The sequence below is a fragment of the Lonchura striata genome, chromosome 5 (assembly GCF_050655825.1).
Source record: "Lonchura striata isolate lonStrDom1 chromosome 5, ASM5065582v1, whole genome shotgun sequence".
Classification (NCBI taxonomy): Eukaryota; Metazoa; Chordata; class Aves; order Passeriformes; family Estrildidae; genus Lonchura; species Lonchura striata.
Window position 1 is genome coordinate 27,862,747 of NC_140707.1, and position 26,989 is coordinate 27,889,735.

The 26,989-nt window shown below is 40.7% G+C and overlaps 1 protein-coding gene across 16 annotated transcripts in view; it reads right to left on the reverse strand.

Annotated features, from left to right (window-relative positions):
- The window catches only part of BRSK2 (BR serine/threonine kinase 2), a 301,198-nt gene that overhangs the window by 130,513 nt on the left and 143,696 nt on the right, over positions 1–26,989 (reverse strand). For all 16 annotated transcript variants that reach the window (XM_085580157.1, XM_085580154.1, XM_085580153.1 and 13 more), the window contains exon 2: positions 22,596–22,690. In XM_085580157.1, coding sequence (XP_085436283.1) covers positions 22,596–22,690 — 95 coding nt within the window. The remainder of the gene's footprint in view (positions 1–22,595; positions 22,691–26,989) is intronic.

The window sequence follows — 26,989 nt, forward strand, 5'->3', positions numbered from 1 at the left end:
AGGAGTAGATTTACTAGGGGTTGTAATTACAACTGCAGTCCTAACACCTACCCCTCACCTGATCAGCACCTCCCAGTGTATACCTTCTGTGCTCCCAGGCACATGATGTAGTTGCAATCATAGGGTTGCATCTATTATGAACTGGGAACATGACAAGATCAGGCTCTCAAACTTACCATAAAAGGCCACTCACTTGCAATTGGTAGAGTTTACACTTCTGTACCTTTGCATTTGCCTATGATTTCTTACTGGGGATGGATTTAGTTTTGTAAAGCAGTTTTCTTTCTTCTCTAGAATTTACAAGATAAAGCACATTCTCCTCACATCTCTGTGTCTTAGCTCCCTCTTTACACAAAAAAGCAAATCTTAGAAAAAAGAAGCATTCTCAAATTGCTCTGCACAAGAAGTGTACTAACAACTTTCCCTGTTCAGCAGAAAATTGAAACAGTATTAAATTCTATGACCCAAAAAAAAAAAAAAAAAAAAAAAAAAAAAAAAAAAAAAATCTTGGTCCAGAATGAGATGTCCAGATCTCTGTAAGAAGCTTCTCTTGACAGATTTTAGACAGTTTCCTTAGGTACACAAGTCCTATAGGCAATCTCTCAAAATTACAATCAAGATACAAGAGAAATACTGTTCTTGCTTGCCATTGTGAACAACAGTGATTAAAATAAAGACCTCAGAGCCAAGACTCTGGACAGGTTTCTTTTTGACCTTCAGAAAGGACAAAAGAACCCCCCCCCAAAACTTCCCCAAACCAGCCACTACTGAGGCCCATAACAAATTTAGCCTACTAACAACTACCTCTCACCTCCCCATGTCTGTCATCTGTCCTTGCATCCACACACCCTCTTTATTCCTTTAGTTCTTCAGGAGAATCAATACAAGTGAACCCTGTGCCTGCATCTCAGCCTCTCCCATTCACTGTCCATATCAATTTAAAGTGCATATTTAAAAGCTAATGTACCTGATGGATCTTCTCTTCTGCTAGCTCTGAGATGGGAACAGTAATGAGCAGTTAGAAGATATTAACATCCTAAACTACTGCAGGAGACCAGAGCCCCCAGTCCCAATTGGTGGGACAATGAAGAGCAGGCTTTGACTCCTGCTTTGTAATCTGGATTATTGGTAAAAAATCTGGAGAACGTTTCTTTTCTCCCACACTCAGCCTCTCTGTCCTGGGTGGAATATCCCTAGAAACCAAAAACTGATTTAGCACATTATGGATCCATGACAAAAAGAGAAGAGCTGAGAAGCAGTATGCCAAAGCCAAATGCCACCCAAAAGCAAGAGATCTTCATTCCTTCTAAAAGCTGCATGGTCCATAAGCTGTGAGGGAGAGTTTCCAGCCCTTCTTTCTGATTGCCACCCTCGTCCTTCACACTACAAGTCTATTTCTGCACATTTGGTTACTATTTCACAGTGCTGGCTGCTAACAATTTAAAATAAGAGAAACAATTAAAAAGAAGCAAGACAGTGCCCTTGAAAAACCTACTGATCACTTTCTTCACTAAGTCTGTGCCCCTTTCTATCTGGTCTTTCTAAGGATTACCAAGCAAGATAATTTCTCATTGTGTGAAGGATTGCATTATTTTTGTGCATATCCACTATTTATGTGAAAAGAGGGACAAACACTCTTCCATATTTACCTCTCATCTCTCTTCTGCTTAAAAAACCTAGTCAGCTAAGGAGGGGGTAACCCATATAACAAAGATAACAAGGGACACAAACTAGAAACAGTGAATATAAACCAGGAACTAATATGAATAGTTTTGCTACTAACATGTTTCTGAAAAATTGCTGAGTCCCAAATCCATCATAGTAATGCTGACAAACAGATTCATGGAAGCTTCAGTAAGTCTACAAACTGGCATCCTGATCATGAACCTGGAAGCAGAAACCAGATCTAAAATCCTTTGAAATTAATATAACAACCAAATTTGCTGAGGAATATGCTCCAGGGAACTTTGCATTTAGGTCAGCAAGAAAGACAAAAAAGACTAAAAAGGCATTTCCTATTTCACAGTTCTTCTACCACCAGCACAACTTAAAGACATGGGTCTATCTACACTAAATACTGCAGAGGGTTTATTATAACAAAAGCAGTATGTTGTTTGTATCTCACTGATTGCCAAGCAAGGAGGAAATTTGGTTGTACAGAGCTCTCTGGAGCGGGCTGCAGATGCCTGAAATTAAGATGGAAACCAGAAATGAAAGTCTTAGCAAGGGAAAACAGAAATGCCTTTATGGAAGCTGAGTGCTGGCAGGAAGGGACCTTGGTAGTGCATTCAGACTGTGCACAATAACTTGGAGCACGTAACTGGCTGCAGTGATTTACAGGCCAGCACAGCAGTGGGTGCAGATTACAGTTGTGCTGATAGAGGCAGAATAACTCCTGGAAATGAGATGCCAGCCAGCACACAGCAAAAGGTAGATGGAGGTGTCTAAAGTGCTTCAGATTGGAAATTACATCCTCCTCTGCTGCATGAATAATTGTTTGGCTTCCATTAGGAAGCCTCTCAATTTCTATCACACTTTTGTTGATGTACAAACAATGTCCCTTCTTTTATAACATGGACAGTTCCTCTCTCCCCTAATGGTCTTGGTTTACATCCTTGGTGTCAAGAAGCATCTGGTTATAAAGTCAAGAAAAGCTAACAATAATAAAATGGAGTAAAAGACATGGCTACAATAGAAACAAAACTATTTGAAAATTAGCTCCTCCCCCTGCCAAGTATCTAGCTGAAGGGATCAAAGCAGTTAATTTTCAGATAAACAGGTTTTAGTTCCTAAGGCACCTTGAAATTAAGACAGGTAAAATTTGTGTGGACAGTCTGCAAATCTGTGAGGCAAAGGTTGTGAAGAAAGCAACTCAGAGGCTTGGAGCACACTCATTCAACTGACAGGTAATTTTTAATGCCACCTATTTAAAAGTAATTTGCTATGCAATACGTTGGTGTCTCGCAAGATTAGCTGCCCTTGAAGATTTGAGGACAAATGACCCATTTAAGGAGGCAACACTGTGATTCAGTGTTGGAGCAGAGCATTTTTACAAATTATTGCTCTATTTGAACCCCCAGTCTGAGACCTCATTGAAGAGGGTATTTTTTAGGCTGTGTGGCTGAAACATAACCAACTTCTGTAGAGGTGTCAGGCTTCTGAGGCTTAACTCAGAGAAGAAAGGTGTGCTGCCACTTCAGATGGCACCAAGATGGGAAAGAGGGAGCACAGAGATCTGTAGAAGGTGCTCCTGTCTTTAAAATGTATTTCTTTTTGCTCTCAACAGTGTTGCACAGAGCTGGTCACCACCATATGGGCCTCTGCCACGTAACATATACTCACATATAGTGAGTGCATCTTTGCACTCACTATAAAGTCCACTTGCATTGAAAGGCACCATACGCTGCTGGATTTTCTTCCCAAGTTTTGCCTCTGCTTCCATGCCACAGCTCCTGGCTATCATGGCTAATCCAAAGACACAATAAATTTACTACAAAGGGACTACTTTTCTTTTGTACATACTCATATAAAAAGCCGAGTACTACAAAACTTGTTCTGATATCAATCGAGCCTGAACTTACTGGCTAATTAATTTATTCCTGCCCATGTCAATGGGATTAAAACTTTGCCCAAGAACAGGAACAGATTTTAAAAATACAAAAGCAGTTATTGAAATATATTTCCATAACTCAACATGATAGCAAAACACAGGTGCTAGAGAAGAATCATCTGCTGGTAAGAAGTCAAACTTTATTTAAACTTCTGAAAAGGAGAGACTACAAATGCTGCTTTTATAGGAACAGTTTTTTAACAGAGGCCAAGTAAAAAAAAAAAAAAAGACAATCAACATTATGTGTTCATGCAGCATAGCCAGAATGAAGCAGATAGAAAGAAATTAAAAATAAATTTCAATACTATAAATTAAAAGATACCACAGAAGGTATGCAAATTGCATGCCACAAGGTCTTGTTTTTTGTTTACAAAGAATGTGTTTTCAGTTTGATGGAGAGGCATCATTACGGAGGGAATTTGAGGCATTTTAAATAGCAGAAGCACTCATTAAGTATTCATTTTTAACAGGAAGACTGAAAAAAAAAATTAAAATTAATGAGGAAGATGAAGTGTGGGGGGGGAACTTTGAAGATGACAGCTTCTTGCTAAAAAAAGACACACTTGATATTAATCGCAAGCGGTTCACACACATGCATTACTCCTAACTCCACTGCCACAGTGTCCAGCACCACTTCACAGCTGCTTCATGTTCGGATACTTGGCAAAGCAGACAAAGCACAGTGCTGCCCTCAGACACCACGAAAACAAAGATGGGGAGTAAATCACCAGGCAAAGGACATCTTTAACCCAGTTGATTAAACGTATCTGCAATAGCAACCATGGGAGACCCTCAGGAAGAGGTAGAACTGCAGTCTACATCAAAAGCTCAAACGGACTACAGTAATTTCTGAGTAGAAAAGCACAAGTATTCTTGTTGTACTGCTATAATGGATTTTCTGTAAACAAATGAAATTTTTCTGTGCCAATCTGTAGCTGACACATTAAAACAATTTAAGACATTTTACTTCTCTTAAAAAATCTGCTTGGCTTAAGACTTTGTGATCTGGACATCAGAGAGATCTCAAACATCCTTTCCTATCCCTGAATCTTAAAATAAGGAAGAAACCAAGTCACCTTTCCTTAAATACACACACAGGCTAGACTGCTTAATAGATGCACAATACGCAAGTTTTAGAAAATTCAGGCTAAATTCAGCTCTCAATTTGTTCTTCAGTATCCTTATAGAATAAAATAAAGTTTTGATTACTCCTGTAAAAATATTTGGTTGTTTTAAATGCTCATACTCTTGAAGAAGGGTCTGGGCAGCAAGGGGGTCAAGGTCAGGCTGGCTATAAAAAGTGATCATAACCAAGGACAGATGTGGGCAAGCCTTTGTTCTCTCTGGATCTCTTAGTATAGAGTAAAAACTTGGATCTGGAAAAGATTTTTCCAAGCTGAACTGGCAGTGGTAGAGCGGAGGGCATCCTGGACAAGTGTAAAATGGCTGAGACAAAGACGAGCAAGAGCATTAAAGCAGAAGTTACTGCAGTGAAACTGGAGTAACAGGAGTTGGATGAAGATGTCTGGAGGAAAGAATATTTGACTTTGCTGTTATTTCACACAGAATCTCCCAGAAGATTACTTCATGGTAAACACTTTCTCACTAGCATGATGCTTTTCTATATTGACCATTCCCACTGTCCCCTGTGAGTTCTTCTCCTGATCCAGAAGAACCCCTTGCAGAAGAGGTGCCCAGCATGCCAGACACACACATAACCCTGCTGAGGAACACCTTTCTGAAATTATGTCCGATTCTGTTCTAAAATCCACCGAGATCAGTGGCAAGAAATTCCTCAGAATTTTAGTGAGCTGTGGCAGGCCTACATAAAGCCTGAGCTCATTCAGAGGAGAACTAAGAAATTTTCATGCTGGGCAGAGATGTCTCAGCTAGCTCCAAACAAGCTGTCTAATGAGCCCAAGCTGAGTACTGCCCTGATATGACTCTCATGTTTCTGTCCCCACATGGGCACATGTAGAGCTAACTCAGGTGTCTCTGCATGACCCTGTATTGCATCATGCAGACATAGCCTAGCTGCTTTGTTGCTTTACAGCAGCAGTAACAGAACAGGCAGTTCACAACTATAGGATTATTTCTTACTAATATTTGTCCCTTTAAGGTTTGGCATTTTCAACAACTTTAAATGAAAATGGGTTGAAAATACTGCATGAGAATTCTCCTTTAGGACTCACTTGACCCAAATACACAGTTCTCTTGCTCTGAATTCCCCAGTATGGTGCAGGGAGATAAACTGCTCTGTTTCCTCTTTCCCTCTTGCCTTTTTTTTTTCTTTCTTTCATAATGCTGCATTGCAGGACCACATTTTCTGATTATCATGCAGTGTCTTATTTTGATTATCCTTTTCTCAAATTAAATGATTCTGGTAGTCTGAGAAAAATCAGGAAAGATCTGTCTCTTGCTCCGAGGGGGTAGGTAATGCCTTTCCATAATAGGTTAGCTTAAAAGCATCCATACAGCCAGAAAAGTGGCTGCACTTCAGGGGACTGCCAACATGACTATATTCAGACAGTGGCATGACAACACGGAACTAAAAAAAGCCGCAGCCACAGAAGTCCCCACTGTCGATGCAGTGACAGCATGAAAACACAATTTTCACTGGTTCAGCTTGCCTGGCGCAGGGTGAGAGGAACGAGCAAGGCTCTCTTCCCAACAGCAGTGCTGAGCTGGTATTGCGTAAGCATTTTCACAGTGCGGCTGGCACGGCTTTAAAAGAACCTCCTCTTGCTCCCTGTTGAGCATTCATTGACAATTCTGAGTAGCCAAATGACACAAGCAAGATTTAAACACTCCTATCATCCTTGCAGAGTAAGCACAGCCACGACAGGAATAATACCTGCTTTGGTTCTAAACAACTAACCTTCAGGTGTAAAAGCTTTACCTCCAGGTACCTCTACCAAGTAAGTAAGTTTCTGAAACAAGCAAATGGAAAATTTGGGTTTTTTTGGGGTTTTTTTTGGTGGTTTTTTGTTTTTTTTTTTTTTTACTTGCAAGCTTTGATTCTAATATTTGATCTACAAAGCATGGAGAAAAAAATCCCCAACAACAAACAAACAGGAAAACCTAAAACACCATTGGTTTTTACAGACACATTTAGAAGCAGAATCATACTGCAAAATTGGCTCTTCCAGCTCCTCAGGAAACCTGCACAAGCATCTAACAACCACAAGAACACTCAAGGTCACAGACAAGCTCTTTTTGAGAGAGAAGAAGCAGCTGCTTTCTGACTATAGTGATAAACTCTGCAAAGCAGAGCCTTGTATTGCAGATGAGATGACTGGGAGATCCCTAAATCAAATGGCTAACTATAAACATTGTACATAAATGAGAGCTTTATTGAGCCCTGTCTCTAAAATTCACACACAACAGGAGAGTTGAAATGGGAAAGCTGGTCATTGCTCTGCTTTGATGAATTGCTACACCAAGCCTACTCTTCTTATTTGGCAAACTGTTCAGTCCAGCTTTCAAGACCCCAAAACAACCAAGTGATAGGAAAGCACGGTTATAACTCCACATCAGTTCAGAAAAGGAGGAAAAGGCACCACTGGTTATAGTTTGCTTCCACCAAGCTACTCTTGCTGGCTCCATAATGCAAGAGCTTTACCAGAATAATACAAGAACATGTGGAGAAGAGTTCTCAATACTGTGGATACGGTGCATGTATCCACACAATTCTGGCAGAAACTCCTGAAGTCCCATCTCAGAACAAGAACAAAAGGCAGAAGGCACCTGAGAAGTACCTGCTTTGAGATCTCCTAAAGTTCAGAGCTGATATCTCCCAGCACACCTCTCCTTCTCCAGCTCAAGCTCAGGACCCTCTGAAACAGAAAGCACTGTCCTACAGTAGCATAAAGTGTAGCTGTAGACAGCGGGAAGCGCTGTATATCATAAAACAATGACCTGTTTCTGGCATCTGTTTTGTCGTCTTTTCCTATGAAAAGACACATCAGGCCAGACTGTGAGTTATGCAACCTGCAGTTACTCAGCTGTCAACTGGCTTTGACGGAAAACATCCCCAGCAGAGACTTCCCAAGGCGCTTAACGCTTGAAACAGAGCCCTGGGATAAAACAGAATGGAAGGAGGGACAGGTCACAGGTTAGTAAATGAGGAGGGAAAACCACAAATTAAAGAAAATTCGCTACAGGAAAATGAATGGCTATAAAACCTTGCAAGAGAATAGGTTTCCACAACAGTGGAAGGCTTAGCAGAGATGGAATTGCCACATGAAGCCCAAACAGTAAAAAAACTTCCTGGTAGTCCAGTTAGTCACTCACTGTATTTCTGACACTTGTGACATGAAGAACTACTTGGAAAGTCTGATCTATTATTTACACCAAAAAAAAAAAAAAAAAAAAAAAAGAAAAAAAAAAAAAGAAAAAAAAAGTAAGGCTAACAGAAAAGGATGAAATAGTCTGTCAGTTAAGTATATCATTTGTTCAACTTGAAGCAGAAGGTGAATGAAAAGGAAAATAATGGAAATGAGCTGTGGATATGTTATCAAACTAGAACTAGAGCACAGGTGAGACAGGGAGAGAAATTTTCCCTGTTTCTTACGGATGTATGAATACTGCAACAAAGAAAGGCAAAACTCAGTCTCAGCCTACTTCAAAGCTGAAACCTGCATGGTCTCCCTGCCAGCAGCAGCTCCAGGTTTTCTAAAGTAACCATTTATAATGTTGCAGCCTAGGACTACTAACATGAAAACAGAAAACTGGCCCCATTTTCCACTCATGCTAATTCATCATTATAGGGAATAATATAGAACAGAAATGCACTAAGTTTGCAGACATTTTAAACAAGTTTGATTGCAGAAAAATGCAAAAGCAAGTGAATAGAAAGAACACACAGAACCAAAGGCTCAGAGGCTGAACTATTCCAGGAAGAATAAAGTTCAGCCTTTGTCTGTGATTAAGTGGATGATTTTGCAAAGTTGGGCAGGTATCAAGAACTGGTTAACTGAGGGCGAGAGAGAGTTACAGTACAAAGTGAAAACAGAGCAGTCCAGGGGAGGAAAACAGCTGCCACAAAGTCTGTTTTCCCTTGGGTTTCCTCCTTAGCTTTTAGGCTAAATATATTTTTCAGCTAACCTATTCTGTGGAGCTAATTCCCTGAAAGTACTGGGAATCCACTAGGACTGCAGCCTAACATGCTGAGGGGCTGATGGGTCTGTACCTGTGCAGTGTCCTTTCAGAGTCTGTACTTAACAAACCCAAAAGAAGGCAGCCCTGCTGAAAGCATTGTATGCACATATTTACACATACCTCGTAGCAGATGGCCCCAAAGCAAGTGCCAGACTTACCAGGGTGTGTGCAACAGCAAAGAGCAATGAAAGGCAAATTACTACACAAACGGGGAAAAACGTGCCACCTTAGGTTTTGAAGCTGTGAATGGCTGAAGGACAACAGCCCCTCTGACACAATATTGTGACCTTTGCTGTCTCCAAAGCTGGCTTTCCATGAAGCAGTCACACATCCTCCATGGGAACTGAAGCCATAAAGGTACCACCAGATATAATTCACTGCATGTGTTCTATGCTGCAGTATATTTTAGGAATCCATTTATGGTCCATGCTACGTGCATATGGCTTTTTCAAAGGTGCAATTTCTAACCTATGCATACACATTTACAAGCAACCGATTACAACGTATTCCAATTCTACTCTAGTTTTCTCATCTATGTATTTTTGTGACTGCACTGCATCAGACCCATGGGGTGAATTCAAGTCTATGGGAAGAGATTAATTCACAAAGTTAATCTCTCCATGCAGTCCATGCCCTTTGGTGCTTTGGGTGAGACGTCAAGATCCCACAGGAACCTCTGTGTTCCCTCTCACATCACTGTGGCATGCACAGAGAGGGAGGTGCCCAGGAGCAAAGAACACTTAGCATAATGACTCAGATGGGTGGTCAGCAGTTTAAACCAGCCACTTGACGTTACTATAATGAGGATTCAGTTTAGCAGTCATTCTGCATGCATGGAAATCCGTCCCATTCCCAGGAAATCGCTTAAAGATAAAATGAACTAAAATCAAATCATCTGTTTGAGAAGAAGGAGGTTATGGCTTGGAAAATGCATAAAATGGGTGGAGTGAAAATGCCCATGGGTGAGTAAGAATTATTTATCACAGCAAGAGGATCAGGGAGCCTCTGAGCTTTATCTCAGGGATGACACAGCATAAAAAGGACTCCTGCAGAAATTAGCTGCAGTTCTGCTGAATCCAACAGGAGTAGAATCCTCTTATGATAACTCTGAGATTAAACTAGCATGTTTTATATGCATTTTGAGCCAAAGAAGTCTTGATTGAAAATTAATGAAAGGTATTTCCATGATGAGTAGCAGAATTACATCATATGCTACTTGTTCACCAGGCAATAAATATCTGTCATCTATTGTCTACTAAATCCATTGAAAAATTCCCACCAATACATTCTGATGCATCCAGGAGCAATCCTCATCATTCAACTACTACATCATTAGCTTCCTGAATCTCATAATGAAAACTAATTCATTGAAAAATATTCTCAGGAACATGCCTGTCTTATAAAATCCCAAAACACATTCTTAATTTCTATAAGGATTAAGTATAGGCTCTAAGATTAGGTTATCTAAACATCAACACATGTATTAAATCTATCAAGACAACCTTTTTGTTATGCCCTGAATTCTTTAATTCTGCTTGGCTGTCCCAAATCTCTCATTACATCGTGTGCTGCAGGTCTAGGCATTAGTACTCCTGACCATAAAAATAATGCCTGAAGTGCTGATATACCCTTACTGAGACATTGTAACTTTGAAAAACAATATCTGCATATGCAAATAAACGACCTGGTGATTCTGACTGGCTATTTACAGCACTTTATTTAAATCAGGCTGTGTTAAATTCTGCCCTACTGAAGGTCAGAGAGCAGGTATCAGATTATTAGACAATGATAACAGGATTGTGGCATCTTACTTCAGGTTAATAATGCACACAACCCCTAGCTTTAAGTTCAAAAAGCTTTTGGAAAAAAGATGAAAGTTTCTAAGGCATATATGTGAGTAGTAGAGTCTCACAGCTAAAGGTCTGAGGATACAGAACTACCAGAGGGGGTTATAGTTGTAAAGAAGGATGGCTGTGGGGTAATCTAAGGAGTCACACATCGAGAACTCAATCAAAACAGGAGAATAAAATCATATTTGCAGCAATAGGAGACAATTATAGCAATAAGGAAGAGATTAGGAATTGTATGAATGATATTGCTGTTCAAAAAATGTGTAAAAATACGAGGAGAGAAACCAAGCATTTCTAATGATCTGCACCTGGAAAACAAGTGGAAGATAAATAGAAACTGTAATGAAAGGGACAGCTGGAGGGATGATAGACGATGGAGGTCAAGTCTCTGTGAGAACCAGCAATTTGAGAGAGTGAGAAATGAAAGAGTCAGAAATAGCAAAGACCTCTTTAGAAGTGCAGTGAAGATATGTCAATATATTAATTATTTAATCTATCGTCTGCTAGCTGTTCCTCAAACTATACCCACAGAACTTGTCTATATCTAGAATTTGATTTGTATCTAACACTTAAATCACAGAAATACAGTTGTCATGTCCTTTATTCCAGTCCAGTGCACTTGTGATCTTACTTCCAGTGTTACCTCTCACAGACCTCACTCTCAAGTTGCCAGGCAGGCTCTAAGACAGCATTCCTCCATTGCCTGCTAATGTGGTCGCTCTCTTGTTGGTATTCAAACCAAAAATGAAATGTGATCATTACCATGAGTTCCTTTAGGCTGCTTAAGCCTCAGTGTCCCCTCAGTAAAACAGCCTTTGAACCAGTACTAAACCCACTTCTTGCTATATTTATTTTCAGCTGTTGAGACCCCCATTTTTTGTATGCTAGCCTGTTGATTCTCAGTTTTACACATCAATTATGATTTTGCTGACCCTTTTCATACTAAATTTTTGTTGCATGACTCCTAACTTCACTGATCAGTTGTTTCTTCCATAAGGCTGCAACATACACTACTGTTTCCACAGCTCCAAAGCGTTTCTTTTTATCTCCTTTATATTTTTAAAAAATTGCTCTAAGTCTTTATTTGGTGACTGACACAAGTTTATTTATTACTTGGAAGCAACAGCCACAATAGCTGGTCAATCTCTCTCCTCACATCTGCACTGGGGTTCAGGTTAGATACAAGGGATGAATTAAACCACTCGGAGTGTAATGTAGCACTGAAAGAGCCTGTCCAGGGAAGCTGATGAATCTCAGTCCCTTAAGGTTTTCAAAACCAAGCTGGACAAAGCTATAGCTGACCCATGGCAACAGCAGTCCTTGTCTGAGTGGGAGGATGGACTACACAAACCCTCAGAGGTACCTTCCAATCATTGTTTCTATGATTCTGTACATTTGTCCAATATTTCAATCCTGCACACTCTAACAATCTGTCTGTCTTAGATTTCTTCATCCTTAATTTCTTCATCTCCTCTCTTCCTGAGGCAGTATGTCATCAGCCCCAGACTTGACATTTGAGAGTCTGAACCCTGGCTCAATCTGTATTGAGCTGCATCTGCAGCCAAACAAACGCAGAGAAACACTAAATCATTGGTGTCTGCCAAAAAAACAGATCAGTTAGCAGGAGGGCAAAATGAAAAACACACCCTTCTGGTGCACCAGCAGCAAGTGGCTGTTGCCCAGCATCAAGCAGGTACCATGTCCTCAGGTACTGCTAACTGGTGCTTTTTCCTAAAAGTGTTCCCACCACTATCAGCCTTGCACAGCTATGCACGAAGGCAAGGACACAATTTCTCTTCAAAAATGAAAGATTTGATGTTAACAAATCTCTGAGGGGTTTTTTTACTGTTATAGGCAGTATTTAGATCTCTTTCTACCAGCTGCTGGATTTCCATGTCAATCCCTCTGAAATACATCTTTTAATTCCGATATTCTACTGGATAGTTTACTACCCAGGCACCTTGTCTGCTATACTGGGGATATTCTGCTACTACAGAGCAACCAAATCTCCAGTTGGACTGCACAGCTGCCCAGAAGGGGGCTGGTACTCTGAGGTATCTCCACAGGACTACTTCCTAGTCCAAGTTCCTCTGTGGCTGCTAAACTCACAGTTTACACTCCTAGAGGAAAAAGAAGTGAAAACACAACCTGAAATGACTGTGAGAACAGCTGTGTGCCACGCTGCCCTCTGTCCAATGACCTTAGCCATTTGTTCTTAAGTAAATATTTTTATTTTCTGGATTTGATAAATCAGGGATTGATTTAAGAAGTAGAAATGAGGAGAAAATGAACCCATAATACCTAGAGGATAATATGTACTCTCTTACTCTGTGTGTCTTTCCTTTGGAAGTGCTGCAGTGGATGGTGGGGGACAACAGGAGGTTAGCAAAGGACAGAAGGGATTTAGGAAGGAAATTCAGGGGCAGCTGAGAGAGCAGGAGTGAAGAGGGGAAATTCATCAAAGAACAGAGATAAGAATATTAGACTGAGGGGATTTATTTTAGGGTATTAGGAAAGAAATATAAGAAGAAAGATCTCTAAAAAAGAACTTTATGCTAAAGTATTTTACAGATGGAGGACATTTCCCTCTATTGTCAGCAAGTTCTTTCTGCTGGACCATCTGCACACACACAGATCTAGAAATGCACACCAGATTTGAGACCACAAAGCAATAGTAAATTCCAGTCTATTACAAGGATCCATGGTGACAGATTTCTGATAGTGTAACCAGACTTCCAGAACACTGTAAAATGTAATCAAATCAGGAATTCTTATAAGGCAACTATATTTTTGTATAATAACTGTTGAAAATCTGCTTCAGATACAGTGAAGAAAACTAGCAACACAATCCCCATCTCCTGATACATTTGTTATAACGGTTTTTGCATATTCTGGTGACTCCTCTTCATTTTAGATCTTCTAGTCTTGATTACAGTTGATATACAGAGCTCTACAGAAGGGTGCAAAAAGCTCTTAGGAACTGGAGGAATAAACTAAAACTCACAGCCCAACTCCTTATGAAAAGACTTGAGATGAAGCATGGATTATACATAATGCTATTATTTATTTCCTGTAGCTATGCCTGCATTTGAAACTTACAGATGATAAGGAATGTTTGTCTCCTGGACCAACAGGAAACCCAAAAGTAGGAGAAAAACTACAGTGCTGCATTCTGTTGTTGTGTTACACCTTGCATCAGTAACATTTCCTCACAAGTTTCCTACTCAATGTACAGAAGAGGAGGTACTTGGAGAGCTGCAACATAAGAATGTTTGTGTCTGTGGTATATATGCCAAGAACAGGAACAAATGATCCTGTTTTGTAGGCCAGATCCTTCTTGAGTGTTGACAGCTATTCACTCCTGCATTACCAAAATGTTCTAAAACCAGACTTTAAATGTGTTCATTTTAGCATAATCTGGAGCTCCAGTCACAAATGTCCTGAAAGGGTAATGATTTTGGTTGCCTGATTTTCACCAAGTGTTCTTGAAAAAGACAGCCTGCACCTTAGAATTTCTTGCCACTTTTAGAAGTCACTGTTTCTACTGGAGACAAGGCATGATGTTACAAAAGAGATGTTATTGAGCAATGGCTGCATGCTGAGAGGCTGCAAGAGATGCACAAATTCAAGATTAAACTCAATCTCACCTTCCCTATGGTTTGTAGAGGATTAAGGTAACATCTCCATTATCCCTCACACAACACAAAGCCTTTGCTGCTGCCTCCACATGCAGCTGAGCACAACATGTTCCATTACACCACAGGACTCAAGAATACCAGGTGTTCTGACAAAGCAGCAATTTCTGCTCCCACGTTGGAGAAAAATCAACCATGCTATGTCTGCAATTTTTGTCACTGTGTGGTAGCTAGGCTTGGGCTCTCTCAGTATTGGCACACCTGGAAAATTCTCTTGGAGTTGGATGTGAAACATCATTTTGAACTAAAACTCAGGAGTCTCCTGTGTGTGGTGTGTGCATCCACAGCAGGGAAAGGCAAACAATGGTTTATTGCTACAAAAGGGCTCTTCATGAACAGACCAATGTGTTAAATCCAGGCTGGCTGTGGATACAGCATCTCAGGATGCCAGAAGGCAAGGCAGCAAGTTCAAAAATAGCACCTGGTAAAAGAGAAAATGCTCAAATACCTAAAAACTCACCACTACAGAGATCAACATGCTCTAACAGCAGCAGAGCAAACCCACAGCACAGTGCACCGAGCTCCATCTGACAGCTCTGGAACTAACAGTTAATTGCACTGGGATTGGGCCTTCCCAGATTTTTCCTAAATTTGTGCCAACTACTTAATAGCACAAACTGCAGGGAATAGACTGAGTGAGGCCTGATTTATACTTAACAAATGATCCACAAAATGTTCATGTTGGACAGAAGCATGCAAAACAAACAGGAAGAGCCTGTATCCCCTAAATGACAGTGCAATGGCAGTTCTTGGCTCTCAGTTGTACCAGTTAAACATGCATTAAGTGACTTTTTTTTGAGCTGGGAAACTCATACACTAAGCAGTGCTAAGAAATGCTTCTTACAGAAAGGTTGTGCAGGCATACAAGGCACCATCCAGTTGTTTCAGCAAAAATTTAAGATAATCTTTGAACAAAGCCTTTACTCAAGTGATTTGCCTGCTACATACAGGAATAGCCTACATCCCTTAATAGGCATGGATCAGTCTACTGATATTTATGGTGTTTATTCTACATGATAATGCAGAATACCTGAACCAACTGTGGTCTCAGTCAACCTACTGGAGGATTTATGTCCTATTATTGCTAGAGCTGTTCTGATGCCACTGGTTCTCTTTCCAAGATGAAAGAGAGAAATAATTAAAAGTCTTCCAGAGAAGATTCTGGAATGTGAAATACAAACCCATATAAAATAGAGTTATAAGTTTTTTCACCTGGGGTTCCCCTTGCCTCTCAGGGTAACTCTACTGCTTGTCCTTCTCCCAAAAAATGAGCCTCGAGTCTGACAACAGCTGAGGATCCTGGTGCCTTCTACCACTCCCACATGTGGTGTAGGGACACATCTCTCTAGCTGGGGATGGGGGGTCTGCCCCAAAGCTGTGGACTCTTGGAGCCTGTCTCAAGGCTTCCAACATCTTGGCATGGTAATATTGGAGTCAGAGGCAGTAGGAGTCCTGAACAGGCAGGACTTTCAGGGTCCCTGCTGGGGAAAAAGCAAAAAGGACTCCTCAACAGCCTGCTACAAATACAGAGACAGTTAAAAAGAAACCTAGACTTTGATATATTAGGAGTTCATTGAGACGAAGTTATTTCAGAGAAAACACTTCAGCCAACCAACATCTTTTGATAAAACTAAGCTTTGGCAATGGAAGAGGAGAATTCACAGAAGCTTTAGAAGGGAAAGCAACGCGAAGTTAAACTATCATCAGTCTCACCCCCAAGTGCAAGGACAGTGCAATTACAGTGGAAACAGTCAAAGCTGAACAGAAAGGGATTTTACAGGCTAATTATTGACAGAAGCTTCACAGGTGGATGAGGACTGGAATACTGTGCACATTTAGATGTATCATCTCCAGGAGCAGTTACTTCCCATCTAGGCATTATAGCTATGATCAAGTGAAATGAATGTAAAAAGCACTCCCTGAGTTCAGCTAGCTCTGGTCTGGGCTGATGAGGGACATTTACTGCTGTGTGACCAAGCCAGCACACAAGGGTGATAGACTGTCTGTGTCTATATGTTTGCACACACAAGGCCGTGAGTAGAACATGTTAGGTACAATAGAGGTTTGAGCTAGACTGCCGTAATACAAATCAAAAGTAGGAAGAAAAAGGCCAATTATTTTAATAACTTGCCCAAATGCCTCAATTGATCATACTAACTTTAGAAAGCAGAAGGCACTATGCACACTTGACAGGTTTGTTCCTCTGACAGGTACATCATGTGCTCATGATTCCTGTCTGATTCCCTTCTTTAAGAATACCTCTGGGTTCCTTGTATGTGTGGTGGAAAGTGGAGGCGAAGAGTCATTCTCTGAAGGAAAACACAATTACCCAACTTCTTTAAATGCTCAAACAGATGACAAGGGAACAGGCTTTCAATACTCCCCACCAGCTCCAGTTTAAAACAAAACACTGTGCATTATACATTCAGTAACAGATCCCTAATCCCAAACTCCCTCTAGCAGGAAGGAGCCAGGGGGAAAAAAAAGAGTCCCTTTTATTTTGCCTATATTTTTCATATTGCAAGATGCTTTTTTATCTCATTGAGCTCAGAAGAGAGACTTGCAGACAGGATGCTGTGCTGTGCTAACTGGGTTGCTACTAGAATATGAACAAGGGTCACAGATGCAGGGGCTAAGCCTGCGTTTTTGCACTCCTGGTCTTTGATGGCTGCCAATCATTCCTGCAGTTTGTTCACTGCATATGCACGTCACACACTTCTAATCTGCTCTCTCTTCCAGGGCTAAAAGCTGGCAAGCATGTGGTAATGCTCCAGGTTAAAGATAAACCACAATGAGGATGAGAGTGTGTAAGTGTGAATATATTCATTTATACATTGAAACCTACATGTTCAACAGCAAGTGAAAATATGAGCATGTACATGCTTTGGGGAGATTTAATTTCCTTTATCCTTTCATCTTTTTTTTTTTTTTTTTTTTGGTCACAAGTACAAGGTCCTCTGGGCTATTTTCTTCTCACAGAAATATGCCAGCCAATTAGAAGAATAATAGATGAGTGTCAGCAACTTAGCACAGTGCTCCTTAATCAGGAAGTCCTGGAAAGTTTGATTAATTCTTTAAAACCTTTTTCTTGGTACTTCTTTTTAATAAATGGAAATAATTCCCCTACCATTTGCTATTTTAATATAACCACCTCCAAAATCTTGTATGCCAATATTCTAGAGTATTTTAAATGTATTTCACTGAGGATGTCCCACAGCCTTGCCTCTTCATTCATTTGTGCACAATGCTAGAGGTACTCAGTGGGATTCAGCAACAGCTTAATGCCATTTCCACTGCAATCAATAGCAAAACTCCTAAATACTTAAACTGGGAAACAATTAGGCCACTATTGAATACATCAGAAAAAATATTGATTTGGTGGAATTGAGGTTTAGTGTTGTGGTGAGTTTGGCTTTGTTAGTGTCAGGGAAACTGCCCTTGTGATCAAAGCTGAACTTGAACCAACTTCAGTCCACTTCTACCTCAGATTTAACTTCTCCCTGATGCTGTTGTGATATTCTGGTAATGATTTCTGTAGAGCAGCCTGCAGTCAGCAGTTGAGGACAGCCAGGTCACCCAATATCACAGTCTATTCTTTTAAAAGTCTGAAAATAAGGTATTCCAAGCACAAGCTGCTATTCTCAAGTATTGCCTTCCCTAAATTCACTTGGGGGAGACTAAATTTCTGCTTCTACAGAAAACTTGTACAAGTGCATTTCTCTATGTCCCAGACAGAGATATGGGACTTCTCACAGATTTGAAGTGTGTGATTGAAATTCCCAGTTTCATGGATTTTCAGGCCAGAGAGGCTGTTGCATTGATCTAATCAGAGCTAATTCATAGATAGCACAGATCAGGAAACCAACTACTTCCTGCTTCAAGTCCAGCATCTGAAGTTGAACTAGGATCTTGGTTTTTAGGAAAAAAACACTGCAGTGCAAGATGAAGTTTAGTTGTCTTTCAGGAGAAAAACTCACTAGAGCTTTGGGTGGCTTGTTCCAATTAGTAACTTCATCCAGTGGTCAAACAGGCCTAGTATTTCGATATATAATTGCTATTGTATTTCTACCTACAGCTTACAACTATTAGTTTCCAATCAGTTTTTTACACCCAAGACTGTAATATCCTCTGTTATCACATGCCTATCCCTCTTTATCAGCATTTACAGACTACAATCAAGCTATGTCTTAGCCTTCTTTTTAATAAACTAAGTCCCCTGAGTCTTATAAAACACTGCCTCTGATTGTTTTCTTACTCTCTCAGATACTGCCTAAATTGTGCCCAATTTCTAAACTTTTTTCCTTGAAGAACAGCCATCTTAACCAGACATGCTGCATTTTAGCAGTTTTTGCAACAATGACATCTCTTACATTACTTTCTGTAGCAAAAGAGGGAAAAAAAGAAAAAAAGGAAGAAGTCACAGAATGGAAGGGAATGAAGAATTAATGGCTTAAAAAGAGACAAAAGAACAACTGAATGAAAATAGAGAGAGAAGGAAAGACTCTAAAGTAGGATGAGGTAGCAGAGAGATAAACAGTTACTGAGGCAGAAGCTCAGGAAAAAGGAAGAAATGATGAACAGACCATGCAAAGCAGTAGTTATTTACAAGTATGCTTCTGTAAGTTATCCTGTCAGTTCCAAGAGGAAGTGACACTCTATTCTCCTACCTATCCTTCCACTCAATTATTCCAGGCAATCAGGGATCTCCAATAGTGATTGCTGCAAGACCTTCTGTGGTTAGGAACACAGAGAATTACATGCAGAATTTTTTGGAAGCAGAGCTCATCAGGCTTCAAGATACCAAACTGACAGCCTCCCCAAAACTCACCACCTGTGATACAAGTGAGCTCCACAGCAGTGGGACTGCTTTTTTTCCCCAACCCCTGCTCTAGAAATACCTTCCTTGCTTCAAGACCAGCACTGGAGGTCACTGGAAGAAACAAAAGGCACACTGGCACAGGCTCACATATGGAGCTCTGGGCTCCAGTTATCAGGCCTGGGACATCTGTGGCTTTCTGAGGATGCCTGCATGTTCAAGTAATTAGACCAAGGCCAGCTGTCCCCTTCTCATTCTTCACCCTTTATGCTCCCATTGCTTCTACTACTACTGCCTGTCCAAACAATCATTTGTCTGATGGATCACCAATGAGCAGGTTTTTTGTTGTTGTTTATTCTTTGGAAGGCAGGAGTGGAAGACAACTGGTGAGACAATGAAGAGCAGAAAGGACTTTTCTGAGTATATCCCATGAGACACCTCAGTGTTTCCAAATGAGCTTTTGCCGTATCAGAGGAAATATTTGCTTTAACCTTTATATTCTGAAGTCATAAACTCCAAAAGCTTATATTGGTACTGAAAATGCAACCATCAATAGAGAACCTGGCTGCTCAGGAAACCTTACTGCTTTATAGACAACTCTGGTATTCTGTCAGTGGACTGTATGTAATTCAAGGAACTTAATGAACCATATTTCCATCTCGAGACACTCCCTGTAGCACACTGCTTTCAGAAATCTTTCCTGCCAGTTTGTGCTAGAGCAAGCCAGAAGTACTATGGGGCACAAGTCTCCACATCAGCGGGGTTTCTGCTGAAGAAACCCAGTGAAGCTTTTACCAGTTGAGGGAAGGCAGGAGTGAGAACAGAACCTACCCTTTTCCCTCAACTGTGAAATTACGTATGTGGCTTTGCCCCAAAGACAAAGAGAGGCCCAAGCTGGAGCTGGAAAAGGAACACTGCTCTCCCAGCCTGCATTTAGCACCAGGGCATGACAAAGCAAAAGGCTGTGTGTGCACTGAGCAGCCCCATCCCTTGACAGGGCAGTGAGTGCCTGGATGATACATTTACTGCAGCCCGTGCTGCATTGTGCCTGCCCGTGCATCATCTCCATAGCAGCAGTTCTGCTAATTGAGACCAGCTGCTACAATTCCAAATTCTTCTCTCCAGAAATATCGATACTACAACGTTATGATTAGAAAGCACTTTACCAAATGCCTCTCAATTCTGCACATCTCAGATGAAGAGCAGCTGCAGAGAGAAGGGACCGTTCCCTGAATATACAGAATAAAACACTGCAAAAACACTGGAGAAATGAAGGCTACAAGAAGCAAGTCAAAACAGAATAATGATGACAAAGAAAGCAGCCTGCTGTATATGCTTCTGCCTGTCACTTTAGATGTTGAAAGCACCGTGAGCAGACTTTTTCCTTATGCTCTAGGATAAATGGCCATAGCACTGCACTGTTACAGCTTCATGTGGCAGGTGTGCATGTTTGTCAGATCCAGCTTTTCTGTCCAAGGAAGAATTAAAGCAAAATCCATGAATCTGGGCTTGGCTTGGAAGAGTAGCTGTGGTCTTGAATCATTTGGCTCTGGGGGATGCTCTGCACAGCCCACTGGCAAAGAAAGTCACTGGAACTGATAGGCTTGTGGGAAGACATGCAAAGTAGGAATGCCACCACACCACAATGACTTGGCCACACTTTTGGCTATCTCCCTGTGGCTGCTGGCTCCACACAGCAAGCTGGATGCTTCGTATTGGTTACCCTGGGATTGCCGAAAGCTGCAAGCACTTTTCCCCTTCAGGAAGACTGGATTAAATTGGCTATCAATATTCTAAATTCACTTAGAAGTCTCAGGGCCTGTCTGTGACCATCAGGCAGAGGGCATTCCTGAAAAGACATCTGGTTACTGAATTTATGTAAGAACTGGGCAAACCACTTCAATTCCATCTGTTATCCCAACCTCCTGAACACAGAGAACAGAATCCTTGAAAGAGAAAATCTCACAAAGAAGGATCTGAAAATGAGAACCACAATGGAACGTGTAATTTCCTCCTGAGAAAGATGCTGTACAATCTTATAGAAAATGTGGCACACTCCAGCATGTGGCTGCGTAAACAAGGGCCTAATACACCATTTCATTACTCAGATTTCATACTACAACTGAGGTAATGTAACACAGCTAAAGCAGAGAGATCGCTTTGCCATGCTAAGTGATCTGCCTCCTACTCTGAAAATGAGTGAGGTAAATAAAGTGTTTTATATAAATACCAGACAGTTTTTCTTCACCAAACAAAATACTCAAATTTTTGAAAAATATTCCTGTTGTTTTGCTCCAGAATGTATTTGGTACTTAGTGGCCCATTCAGATTTTACCATTTATATAGTTCTCTTACCTATTTCACTTTCTAACTTTCAGTCTACATTAGAAGTCTGCTTGAATCCACAGTACTGCAGGAGAGGGGATACATCAATGAAATTCCAGAAAGATAAAGTCCAACCATGTTACAATTGAGTATAAACTTTCAGAATCCTTGTCTGAAAAAAATATAAATTTATATTTTTTTTGTGTAGCACTCACTGACTGCATATTAGCTTACACTCCATTTTCTTTCTGCTCTGAGTAAGGTTGCTATACTTACTTGTGCTGGGAAACAGCTGACACAGAAGTCCATATGGAGAACAGGAGTGTAAAGATGAGCTTATATAGAGAAGCTCTGTGCTTATATAGGGAAGTCACCTCAATAAAGTGCTCAACACTGCACGCAAACATGTTAGCGTAATTTGCAGGTGACAGTGTGACGGAATTCTGTTGATTGCAGTGCAGTTGTGTTCCTTCCCATCAGGCTGAATTTAGCCTCTCTAGTCACCAAATCACATGAATAAACTGCTATGCATACATTTATTTTATTTTTAGGTTTCCAAGATCAATCAATGACATTCATGTGAGGAGAATCACAAGGCTAGGTAAAAAACAAACTAAGCTCTTCTGAACACTAACAGTCATTGGGACTTGTCAGGACACTTTGATGGTTTCCAATGGCACAGCTCTGTGGACAGCAGCTTTAAGCAGTCATAGACCTTGGCACATCAGTCATCACAGAGAACCCATGCAGCAGAGCAAGCAGTAGGACTATTCGAGTAACAGATCCACCAGGCCCTGTTAAAACTCCATACTGACATTTGTACACCTCAGCCTGCAATGTACCACAATGACACTGCTGTAGTGCTAAAAGGCAGGTGCCCAACATACACTGGCCCCAGCAGAGAAGCACCAACTCTGCAGCTGACTGTTTATTTTGTGCACAAAGCATAGGCATTCTCCCATTTCATTTCAGCTGCCCTCGCCTCCCCCATAACTAAATTATTGTTATTATGCTCCGCATAATCCTGGTACTGACAGGGATGTTTGTTATACATAATTAAAGATATTAATTTTGCATGGAACAGAAGACACGGAGCCAGGAACTTAATCTTTTTTTTAAATTTTCCATTAGAAAATTACCTTCATTAGCACCGACTCACTGAGCTTCTCTCTGTTGACAATTTTTATCGCGACCTTCTGACATGTGACACAGTGAACCCCCAACTTCACAAGCCCTGCAGGAGAAACAAAGCAAAATAGAAAGGAAGAATTGGTTAGAGGTTGAGGTTAGTTGTCAAGGGTTTTCCTTCTAGAACACCATCCAGCTGTTGACAGCTTATATGCAAACATATTCCTATAGTACCTCCTCCAGCCAGAAAAGGTCTTGTGAGTAAAGGAGACCCTTTAGCCCACACTGTGGCCATTTGGCAGTGAAGCCACCAACATTGCTGATGCTCCTGAAGTTTCTGCCACTAAAACTGTGGTTTTGTTGAAGCACTGTAGCCCAGCTCTCACCACTCAAAGTGTGTTCTATCAGTAAGAAGTTCTGGAAATTGAACCACACTAAGTGCTTTTGCTGACACCTGACATCAACAAAAGCTTGGAAATCAACAAAACTAGATGGTCAAATGTTTGCAGCAAAAATAGATGGTCAAATGTTTGCTTCTACACTTCTCTAGCTCCTTCCAAAGTTTCCATGATCACAATAAAAAGACATTAATTATGGCTTCGCTTAGTGTTTTAATTTACCCTGCTGGATAAAGTTAATACTGTGATGAATGCCATTGTGGTGTGGAGGAGCATCAGTATCTGCTGCTACAATTCTAAGTTCTTGTTTGTTATTACTTATTATATTCTTGTTCTCAAAAAAACTGATTATATTGGCAAAAGGATGTGAGATTCCTGACAAGATTAGGATGTCTGAACTATCATCAAAATACAGAACACCAAGTCTTAAAAGAGAGAGCTAAGTAACATACATGAACCACCATCTTCTGCAAAATTTTCATCTAAGTCTGGTGACTTACATGAAGTTACATTGAGATACCTCCCACAAGTGAGTTCAAGATGGTCCCTTGAGCTCTCAACTCTATTGCCATAAAGAAAATTTGTAGCTGGCAAAGTTGTTCTTCATAGGTTATTCAAGTGAGATTTTGTTTGCTTCAGGTTTTACTCTTGTCTAACATGCACATACAGCACACCACCTGATGGGCTGGATACCATCCCACTCCACACACTACATGCCAAATTGCCATTTAGGTTAATTCAGTTACAACTGAACTAAAAAAGAAATGGCACCTTTCCTGTGTCACTAAGACCTGCTGTGTTTTGCAGGGCATTTATGAACAATGACATCAAACAGCAGAAAAAAGACTAACTTAGTTCCCAGCTCCTAGGCTAGGTTGGAGTTAAGAAGTCAATCCCATCCCCTAATGCAAAGCACAAAGCCAAACACATTGCTTTATCTGGAATTTGAGCACTACAGATTTTCAGACTAGTGAAACACACTGAACATAGGACTTCACGTGCCTTACTGAGGGACAAATAGATTCTTGCCTTACAACAAACTGGGCCCAATTAAGTGAACTAGAGTTTCATCAGGGACTTCAGCAATCTTCTGCAGGTACCTGTCCATTCTTTTGCTATGCAGCTAATCTTAAATTTGGCATTATTAATCACTGTTTAATTATGTGGAGAAATAAAGTCCCAACTTGCTTCCAGTCACATTCTTTTATGGCATGCTCAAGTCTTCTGGATATTTCCAGCCACATAATTTCTCAGCCTCATCTGGTTAAATGCTGACATCCTCACTTTCAGCCATGACATAAACAAGCCACAAAAATTAAGAATGCAGTGCACTGACAAATCCATTTGAAACTGTGTACAGCAATAGCGTGTCTTCTGCCTGAAGCAACTGAGAAGCAGAGCTGGGGCCAGATGTGGTGATGTCCAACCACACTCATTCTTCTCTCTGCATTTTTCCTATTTAATTTGTAATATCAACCAAAACACCTCTGCCTCTATGTTCACTGTTCAGAGCACCTGCAGCCTTACTTATGCTTCTTCCCTTTGGCTTTGGTTCGTGTTTGGATAGAGGCTACTTAGCACCACCCTGTTGAAAGCGTGCACTGTTTCAAGCTGTGCTGATTGCTGCCTTCCTGTTTCTAGGACAAACCTTACATCGCTCTCGCAGCACAATGACAGCACTTTTTACATTGCTCTTAGTTACACTTACAAATCTCAGCAGAACTTCTAAATCAGTCCTTTATATTTGACTCCCAGGATTTGTGGCTCCGTGTTGTACTATAAAGTGGCACAGACCAATTATTTTCAGAGGTCAGTAAGGGTGAGAAACAACTGCTCTCCAACTGGTTCTTCACTAGTGATATATCAGACTTCTTATATGTCACACTTCAGGGTTTTATTTCGAATCTTGTTGCTCCCAAATCAAGACAGACACATTCTGTCTGACTGAACGTGGCTGATTTGTAAACTATTTTTCTTTTGTCCTCCCTCAAGCACCCTGTCATTGAGCCCTAGAAGGGTTTAACCATGAGTTTCTGGAACACTCTCATGCTGCACAGGGTACCTTCACAGTGTCCTTTGTCCTTGTAGCTATTAACCTACCACAGAAACTCAAAAATTAAGATTAAACTATTATGTTTACTCCAATAAAAAGTTAACCAACTGTGAGAAGACACCAAAAACTTGGTAAAAATAAAACTGGTACTGAGTCACACTGATTTTATATTGAATTAATTTCATTGACCTCAAGAAGTCACTCTTGATTTACGCTATGGTATCAAAGGACAGAATGAGAAAACATGCAAGATTTAATGCATATTTTCTCTTCTCCTGATTTGCATTTTAAAAATCAAGAAAAGAAATGCACTGTCATTGCTATCTCTTTTGTGGAGACAGAAATTTTAGACAACCCTCTGAACAGCCCAAGACAGCATTTTTCAATGTACTAAATTCACTGAATGTAATTCTAGGATAAAAAATAAAAACATCACTATGCCTTGCTTCCTCCCTTCTCTCTTGACTATATCCTTTTGACATTTGCATGCCAGGCTAAGCAGAAAAAAAAATCAAACCAAAAAACCCAAACCCTCTTGGTAAGTCCATCTATAGGATAACACTCCTCTCCTGCTACTATGAAGAAAGCCTAATTGAGCTGAGGCAGGAAGGGCTTGTCCTCAGGACTTCTGTTTCTGTCCTGTAATTTCAGTCAACTAAGGAACTACACAATTGACATGAGATGACAATGTGGATTTGAGGTCCTGTGGGCTTCTGATTCTTAAGGAGCCCTTTGACTGACAGAGAGAACACAAACCATTCAAGATGCATTATTTATCTACATAATAACAGACCTTAGAGAAAAGAAACTATGTGAATAAATTGCTAGGCTGTAAGTGAAATAATGGAAGTGGCAGAAATGCCTGCTTGGAAAAAACTGCCCAAGGTGTGTTTACAGAGTTGTGGAAGAGGTGGTGAATCTTCCATTTTTTCCTCTTCTGTATATGCAGCTGTTAATGAGCACTTCAGAGCTATATAAATGCTCTTCCAATACAGATGTGTCAATGAGTTAGGTACTTATTTGTAACGCTTATCTACACAGTCAGGCCAGCACAGGTACGTGTGTTTTCTGCAAAGGAAAACAAACATGGCTGCTGTTGCTGCAAGGATATTTTGGACCGATTTGGCTTACTGCAAGCAAGTCTGCCAGGGAACAAATAGACCTTGAACTTGTCTGCTTCATGAGTAATTAACCCCTCAAATGCAGGTAAGTAACCTTTGTGATTGCTAAAGTTAACCCTGGTCTGTCCTGACAGAAAATCCAAGATGCTGTGGGAATCAACTGCTTGCAGTTTCCCTCAAGCACTCACACAGCTGTCACACGCTCACTGCTTCAGGCACACCTCAGACCTCCATCTATAAGTCATTCCTGGGGACTCTGGACACTGACATCCTGGGGCTTTAAAATCAGTTGTTGCATCCAGTGAACTGCAAACATTGGGCTGCTTTTGATCTTCGCCACTGAACTGCATCAGAACCAGCCCTATAATTGCAGGTTGGGGAGTAAAGAAGAAAACACGAACACACTGGAAAGCAAGGGGATGTGTAAGTTAACAATGTCTTTTCATCATAATTGAAAGCCACAATCTAGAAACCAACAAGCATGAGAAACCCCAGATGACATGAAGATGCCACTGAAGTAAGAAGAGCAAAGGGAAGTGTGCAGGTCTGACACAGCCCAATGCAGCAGTGACCTGCTAATAATCATGCCTGTGCATTTTTTTGCTAGCAAACTCCCACTCTGGATGCTTACAGATATACAGATAGTTTTTAGAAAGGACAGGAGCTTATGTGATGAGCAAGGGACAGATTTAGATCAGCTGTGAAGGTGGACAGCCCATCCTGAAGCAGTACAGAGAGAAGATTCTTCTTTTACCCAAGAAGAATGCTCTGTGGGCATGGAGAAACAAAAGCTTCCCTCCAGCTGGGACAATATATTCACTGCGAATCCAAGA